This window comes from Enoplosus armatus, chromosome 3 (genome assembly GCF_043641665.1).
Source record: "Enoplosus armatus isolate fEnoArm2 chromosome 3, fEnoArm2.hap1, whole genome shotgun sequence".
In the NCBI taxonomy this organism is placed as follows: Eukaryota; Metazoa; Chordata; class Actinopteri; order Centrarchiformes; family Enoplosidae; genus Enoplosus; species Enoplosus armatus.
In genome coordinates, this window is record NC_092182.1 from 10,167,765 (window position 1) to 10,176,508 (window position 8,744).

The 8,744-nt window shown below is 40.2% G+C and overlaps 1 protein-coding gene across 1 annotated transcript; it reads right to left on the minus strand.

The window, feature by feature from the left end:
* Positions 1–562: 562 nt before the first annotated feature.
* On the minus strand, positions 563–4,344 carry lhfpl5a (LHFPL tetraspan subfamily member 5a). Its single transcript, XM_070902958.1, has 3 exons — positions 3,927–4,344; positions 1,210–1,446; positions 563–573 (listed from the first exon to the last, which is right to left on the minus strand). The coding sequence occupies exons 1-3, from the start codon at positions 4,327–4,329 to the stop codon at positions 563–565; spliced, it is 651 nt and encodes a 216-aa protein (XP_070759059.1). The 5' UTR covers positions 4,330–4,344.
* Positions 4,345–8,744: the final 4,400 nt, after the last annotated feature.

Here is an 8,744-nt window from a genome sequence, read left to right on the forward strand (position 1 = left end):
AGATTCTGTATTAACACATAATTAACCAAATGCATCATCGGGACGTCCAGGAGTCAGATACAGCAGAGTAGAATCCGATATTTGATGGAAAGATTTTATTTTCACTGACTACTAACAGATCCAAGATTATTTTGAGGACTGTTTGGAGCATATTTGTTAGGATGTCCAACCAAAATCTCCTTTGAATACATCAAATGTGAAATGATGAACACTTGTTTTTCAAAGTTAATGACAAAATGTCATATTTAGATGAATACTGTCTGACACTGCAATAGACATGTATGTATGACATGAAAGCAAAGTCCGCAGAATGTTCATTCACTTATTTTAGTCCAAAATACAGAAGCAATTAGCTCGTCGAGGTCTGAGCAGGAGGTGGGACAGAGACTTTCCTCCAGTCTGCTGATAAGATGTCACAATTTCAACGACAGGATGAACTTCTTTTTAAGTCATTTTTAGATTGTGATTAACTGTCCCGAAGTGTTGGAGTACATTTGAATCCCTCCAGTCCGCAGTAGTCCCTGTGAAGTCTCGTCCATCTCTTCTGTTGTCCACAGGCAGCCTAGGCGTCATCTGTAGTTAGAAAGGAGAAGGAGATGTAATGGTCAGGTCAGACAATGACATAGTTGTATGCCAGTAGCTCAGCTGCGTTTTAACATAGACACCTACCATACTGTACTATGTAGACTAAAGGTCTAGCTATCTAGCATGTTGATGTTTAGCCAGTATAATGTTTACCATCTTGGTGTAGCATGTTAGCATGCTAACATTTGCTAACTGACGCTAAAAACCAAAGTACAGCTGAGGCTGTTGGGAAAGTCATTAGTTTTGGACCTGATGATGGTGCTAGATGAAAGGTGGGGGACCAAAGTTATTACAGTTCATCCTGTGGGGAACATGAATGATTTCATGTCAATTCATCCAATAGTTGTTAAAAAAAAAAAAAACAGCATTCAAATACATCGTCTAGGAACCAAAATGTGGCCAATCCATCAAGTAGATGTTGAGATATTTCACTGATTAAGTGAAATCGTTGACCTGCTGGTGTCGCCACAGTAAAAGTCGGATGACCACCAGAGTCATTTTAACGTTTCCTCTAGGGAACTACAATATCTGGAGCAGATTTCACGGCAGTCCATCTGAAAGTTGTCACAGCTAAATATCTTCATCCAGCCTGTGTCTTCTCCTGCCCCCCCCTCGCTCTGGTACCTTTCCCCTCCACCTGGAAGTCCTCGGGCAGCAGCTTGTCCTGCCGGCTGCCCAGGCTGAAGGCCACCAGGGAGAGGATGAGCGAGTCCATGATGCTGATGATGGCCAGGATGTAGGCCCAGCGCACCGTGCAGTTGCCCAGGGTGTACTTGTCGGTCCGCTGGCCACACATGCGCTTCACCTCATCCGAGTCCCAGCCGTCGGGATAGATCATGCAGCCGATCACCATGCATGTGCCTGAGAGAGAGGGAGGCAGAGGTGCTTCCATCAACAGTCATTCATTTTGAAAACATTTCTTATTCATTCAAATACACAAGCTTGCAAGGATTTTGTGATGTGGGAAACTTGTGGAATTGCATTGAATGTATTCAGTGGTGGAATGTAACCAAGTACATTTACAAATACTATATTAAGTACACATTTGACGTACTTGTACTTTATTGAGTATTTTCTTTTCATGCCACATTATACTTAGCTACATTTTAAAGGGAAATGTACTCTTTATAAAATATTATGTTTTGTTGTAGGTTAAACTACCCGGCACAGTATATACAAGGGCTGAAACGATTAGTGACTGACAGGAAATGTATTGGTACTATTCAGAAAATCATTTAAGTCATTTTTCATGTAAAAATGCAAAAACATTTCGTGGTTCCAGCCTCTGAAATGTGAGGATTTGCTGCTTTTCCTTTTAACAGTGTTACAAAATAGTTCAAAATTATAGTATAGTATAGTAAGTATAGTATAATAATCTGATACAATATATAATAATATAACTCACAATGTACATTTTTCTGCATTAAGTACATTGTCCTGATTTACTTACATAATTTTACTTCAGTAACATTTTCAATGCAGGAGTATTTTTACGGTGTGGTATTAGTACTTTTACTGAAGTGAAGGATTCTGGATTCTTCCTCCACCACTGACTGTGTTTGATTTTTATATAATGACGTGTTGACTGATAAAAGAGCATCTTGCTGCTGTTGATGGGCAATATGACAAACCACCCTCTCCACCTCCACTGCTGACACAACAAACAACAAGACAGAGAAATTAAATATATGCACTCCACTCATACAAGTACACACACGCACATGCAGGTGAGTTGCCTAGCAACTCCAGGGCATCTCAACTCCAGAAAGATGAACTTGTTCATCCATTATTGACTCTACAGAGAGACAGCCTCCCTCGTGCTGCCCACCTCAGCGTGTAGAGCCATGTGAAGGATCAAGTGACCAGGTGTAACATTAGCACACACACACACACACACTCACTTTCACTTTCTGAGTCTCACACACCCTTTCACTTTCACTGACTCAAGTCTCTTCCTAATCTCTAGATATATAATCATTAAACTGCCACACTGAGTAAACCCCTCACAGATTGAGTTAACTCTCCTCATCGCAGAATTAGAGACAGTCCCCACTAACAGCAACCTTTTTTAACTTACTGTCTACTCTTCAAAGCCAACATGGGGTCCGATGGAGAGAGATGAAAATGTAAATTTTCCTCAGCCATAGCATCATTAAAAGCAAAATAATTCACAAAACTTCTGCAATCTGACCCCAAAGTGAACCTAATTTAGAGGCTAAGATTATGTGTGTAATATCCAAACATAGATATGACTAATTTAGAGGCTTGAATAGATTCAGAAAGATAGGCATATTGCATAATGATATAAAGTCTGGTTTTCATTGGCACACACACACACACAGTGAACGGCAGGTGTGAGCGGTGTGAAGAGGGTGAGGAGAAAGTGTAACAGCACACCTCCAGGTCAATCTCATTATTTGCTTCATTACAAACGCGTCCTTTCACTTGCAGCTACATCTGCTCACAAGCTGCTTCATGTTTCAAAAACAGGATCATGTTTCACTGTGAGGAAACTACTGAAACGCTGCTGGATGTTGGACTGAAATTCCCAAATGTACTCATCATTTTTCAACCAAAGGGCCAATGATTAGTGGTGCCAGGTGTCCTGAGATTACACTGTGTTTACTGTTGTGTCTTTCTAAACAGCGGTGGAAAGTAACTAAGTACACTGACTGAAGTACTTTACTTGAGTCTTTCGATTTCACGCTACTTTATACTTAAACTCCACAACATTTCAGATGGAAATATTGTACTTTTTACTCCACTACATTTAAATGACAGCTATAGATACTAGTCACATTTCAGATGAATATTTGACACAGAAAACCGATGCATTTTTAAAATGATATATAGTATAAGTATCCAACCCAATACTTCTGTTTTCTACTACTTTTTGCAAATACAACACTTTCAGTGGTAACAGAGTATTTTTACAGTCCAGTATTTGCTGCTTTTACTTGAATGACAGATCTGACAGTTCTTTATGTCTCTGTGAATTATTTAAAGATGTGCTTAAATGATAAAGAGCTGAATAAATAACTCATTTTGAACTCAGATACGTGTTTGGCTCCATGCTTTCTGGGGTTGAGTGTTAAGTAAACCATAAGAGGCATAAGAAGGTCCTCACTAGTGTGGTAATATAATAAATTGTAATTAGTAAGAATACAGTTGAAAGGCTAACTCATTGTTTATGAACACACAAGTTTATATATTTTGTATAGTTTTTGTACTGCATTCTGGTAATATCAAAATATATAGGTGGGACAAACTATGTTTTTATATGAATCATATAAACTGTCAGCCACTTTTTGTAGTGACCTCCATGAAACCCTGCAGCTCACTGGAGGCCAGCTGCATCCAGGCGCAGATCTTGTAGACGCTCCCCGCGTTGCAGAAGAAGAAGAGGCTGAAGCAGACGATGCTGCCCACCACCAGCAGCATGGAGATCCCCACGAAGAACATGGCCGTCTTGAAGGCGCCGGACGGGATGGAGCCGAAGTCCAGCGCGCTGCCTTTGCAGGTGAGCTCCGAGGTGAGCGCGTTCCCGATGCAGTAGTGGAAGAGGCCGAAGTAGCCGGCCTGAGGCGTGTTGACGCTGTCCCCGATCCAGTAGGGCTGGATGAACACCACCACGGTGATGACGGCGAAGGTGATGGTGAAGACCGTCCACAGCACGCCCACGGCCCGCGCGTTACGCACGTAGTTGGTGTGGTAGATTTTGGCTGCCTCCTGAGCCGGGAGCATGGCGAGAGAGAGGGCTCCTGTCTCCTCTTGGGTGGTCTGAAAAGAGGGGAAAAAACTCCTTCTCTTGGATTTTCTTTCTACTGTAAACCTGTTGAAGAGTGAACAAGTGACAGCCTTTAGTTTCCGGTTTAAAAACCTCCTCTGACAAGGTGCACATCCTTTAAATCCATCTTTACCCAGGGCTGGATCAGATATAATAATTGAATAATTACAAATATCCCCACAGCAGTCTTAAGTCTCCATGCACCAACTCACTGGGCACCATAGCAGCAGTGAGGGGTTTCTCCAGTGTGTTTAATGTGTGGATGGTTGTTTCTCCCCTCTGTGTCAGCTGGCAGTGTTTCCTCTCTAGGGGAGGCTGCGGGCTTCAGATAATGAATGATTAATGGTTAAAAGATCCCGGAGAATAGAGTAACACAGTGCGAGCCTTTCCAGATGGCAAACAAGGCTATTCTCCTTTCACTTTTAAGGGTGTAGGGTTTAATCACTTTCCCTTATTTTATTTCAGATTTTCTTTTCTTTTTCTTTATTTTTTAAGATCAAATATTGGCTAACTGTTGAGATAAGACATAATAATGCTGCTGTTGGGTCAGACCTACTTCAAGTTTCATGTTTTAATGCAAAAGATACATTAAAATTCACAGTTTTTACATATAGGTGTGTACCTATATGCACCCAATCTATACATGTACCTGCCTCATATATATATAGTGGATCATTTCCACTCATTCCTTGCCAGATTGTCTATTGTGCTTCCACTTTGGCTTTCCAGCGTTATTTTCTGCCCCTCAGCCTGACCCCTTTTTAAATCACTTAGGCTATTTTGATGTTTTGATTTTCTTGCCCGGTTCTACATTTTGCCTGTAAACGTGAACTTTTACCTGCTTGTCTCTGAGTCATGCCTCTGGGTTCAAACCTGTTTCTCTGCTGAGCAATTACATGGCAGACAATATCCATGGTCAGTGTAAAAGTACATTTTGCTTCAACAGTCTGAGTTAGACAAATCAATCTACCAAAGTAATATGAAAATACCTCTCAGTGTTTGCTTGCTGAGCCACGGCAGAGGGCCAGAAGACAAACCAGGAGACTTTGAAAGATGCCTACTTGATTTGACTAACTCAGACTGCTGAAGCCTCCTGCTAGCTCTGACTTCAGAGTGCATTTTATCACGGAACGAGGACTGGATTTTGTAATCATGTGGGGACGGGATCTCACAATTACAGCAATCAGCAAATAATGTGAACCTATCCTTTAAGTCAAAAGACTGTCATGATATGGAACCAGATTGTATATATCCAGAATGGTAATTCTGAATATCAAAAATGTAATTGTGGATATCTGAAATTGAAAGCCCAATACACATGAATGGCAAAAGTGACATCATTTGTCCTCGGGAAGAATGTCTTTGTGGATATCTGAAATGTTAATTTTGACAAGGAAGAATGAATTACAGATATATGCAATATATATCCAGTCTAGCTATTAAATGTTGAAACAGCTTATGGACTCAGTCATTGCAGCCTTCTTTGTATAGTCTACTGAGCCAGTGATGGAAGGGGACCATGTGAATAACTTGATCATATGTACCACAGTCCAACACTAGATGGAGCTACAGAGCTTCAGTGTAACTACATATCACAGGTTCTCAAATCAGTCTGTTTCCCACTTTTCCCCAAATCTCTCTTCAGACAAATCCCATGTTGTCTCAAGCATTTTTTTGGTCACATGTCCTGAGACGAAGTAAGAGGAGTAAAGCGACTAGTATCCAAGACAGTGTAGTAAATCTAGAGCGTTTCCTCTCTACCTCACAGGGCAGACGTGTTACTATTAAACACCACAGGAGGTTTGTACGGTGTGTTGAGGTGTTGAAGGTAGGTGTCAAGTGTCAGTGGTGATTAAATATTTTAAGTTGCAATATTAGACTGTAAATCACTTACAAGTCAAAATCTTTGATGACAAATTACATTCAAAGAAAAGTACAAAAGTATTATCAGTAAAAGATTGTCGAAATTACTAATTGTGTAAAATGACCCCTTTCAGAGTGTTATTTTATTCTGTATATATCACTGGATTCGTGATATTACTAATGCATGTGTAAGTATTTTAATGTTGTAGGTGGTCAATTGTAACCCCTTTTATACTGTTGGGAAGTTTAATTTCTAACAATGAATTATATAAACTCATGATATGTTTTGTTATGTAAAATCTTTATCTGCTAAGTGAGTATAGCTCTCAAATGAATGTAATAAAGTAAACAATACAATATTTCTTCTGAAATTAAGTGGCCTATAAATTCATAGGCTGGTGTAAGAGGATGTTACATTTTCTTCCCTTTTTCTGATGCTGTGTATTGACCTATTATTGGTGTCACTTTCAAACTCATGATCAATCGTGAAAAAAACGTACGATATCTCACATTTTCTGCATTTATATCAGCAACATTAAATGATCATGTCAGACAAACAGTTTGAAAATGCGTGTTTGTGGTGCTTTGTTACAGTCACATGTGGACAACGCATTTCACACACAACAAAAGTTGTGCTGCTGTCTGTAGCGTGACACATTCAGTCATCACAGTGTTTTCCCCTGCCTGTTCCCTGCTTTTGTTCTCCGTGTTGTCCCACATACTGCTGGGCTGCGACAGCACACAAATGTATTGACTTAAAGAAGCACTTTCACCTGCCTAATGCTGACATACTTGACCTTTTGGTAGCTTTCAGATCCTAATCAGACTTTACTCAGATGCACAAAGGAGCCTGATTTTTGACTTAGAATCCATAATTTTCCCTGAGACGTGTCTGTGATGTTTGTTCCCTTTTAATTTAGTCCCACTTAATATATATATATTTTTTACTGTTGATCGGATACATGTTAAAGGTTGATATATAGATCTGCAGCGGTGTGTGTGCATGTGTCTTTGTGTGTGTGAGTGTGGGCACTGGCGTGTCAATGCACTTAGCTTTATTAAGTGATCCCGCCCCGGAGTGAGAGGGAGGCTGTTTATAATCAAGTTATTCGGGAGGAGCAATCCAATTTTCCGATACAGAATGAAGTGAGATTTCATGTGAGTGTGTGTCTTCGTGTAATGCCTGTAGACAAGAAAGAGGTTGGGATTTTATGCTTTCCTTCTGCATGTGCGTTTTTTAATACTGTGTGTGCGCATGCCTGAGTTTGTCCTGTGAATGAATTATGTGATCAAACAAGTTAGCCGCATCTCTCTAAATTGATATATCAACTATGATGGCTCATAACAGTGAAAAGACAGTAAATCGTGAGCAAGACCCTACTTACACTAGTCTGTTCACATACAGTAGATGTTGTTAAATAAATAAAATCTATTTTACTACAGAAACACTCTTTTAACAGAAGCTGCAAACAGAGTGTGGGATTTAAAAAAGTGTGTGCCCCCAAAAGAGCCTCAGAGCCTCCTACACTGAAAATGTGAAGGGAAGAAATGATGGAATTAGTTGTGTGTGAAAAGATGCTGGGTAGACTGAACTGGAAAAATGATGATTAAAGAGCAATGGGACAGCTTTGGTGGAGGAAGCAACCTAACCTTGTCAAGAATCTGATGGTCTGATACAGTACATTTGTAATTATTGCCATGTACTAATGTCCACCGCATTATTGTACCCAAATAAGTGCCTTTCTTATATCAATGTCTGTTGGGTTACCTGCATGTTCTTCTTTTTTTGTTGTTGAATAGTTGTGTTATAAAACTCAATAAAACTTGGTGTGTCCTGGTAAAATTTATCTTCCGAGCTGGTTTTATTGCTTCAAGTGGAATTCAAGAAGTTGTGTGTGTGTGTGTGTGTGTGTGTGTGTGTGTGTGTGTGTGTGTGTGTGTGTGTGTGAGAGTGTGTGTGATTAACCCTTTATACCCTCTTTAGGCCTATTTGCGCTGAAAGCACAAAGAGGCTTTTCTGCCATTTCAGCAATCCTCTCTTCCGGTCCCTTTCTGCCTTGCCTTCTTCAGAGGCTGTTTCCATGGAAACGAGGTGCAGGATGCCCCTCAGAGAGATGAGAGGGGAGGTGATGGGGTAAGATGACAGAGAAGCTGAGCACACAAATAATTAGGTAATTATACTAATTCAATGACAGGTTGCTACGAAAGTGAGTCAGTGAAACCAGCTTGTGACTTAATTTGAATTGACTATTAAAATCACAGCCAGATTCAGTTCAAATTCTGTTTTATTTCAGGAAGCCTGAATTCCAAAATTTGGAAGACTTTTACTAATGTGCTTTGTTATAAACACATTCACATAGGTATTATGGGTAATATGTCCCCCCCTGACAAACTTTGGGTGTGTACAGAGGGGATACCAAACATTTAAGTATCATGTAAATAGTTATTTTCTATGTTAAAAGAAGTCGGATCAGCTTGTCCCTGGAGCTGTGAGGGGTCAGCTGTCACA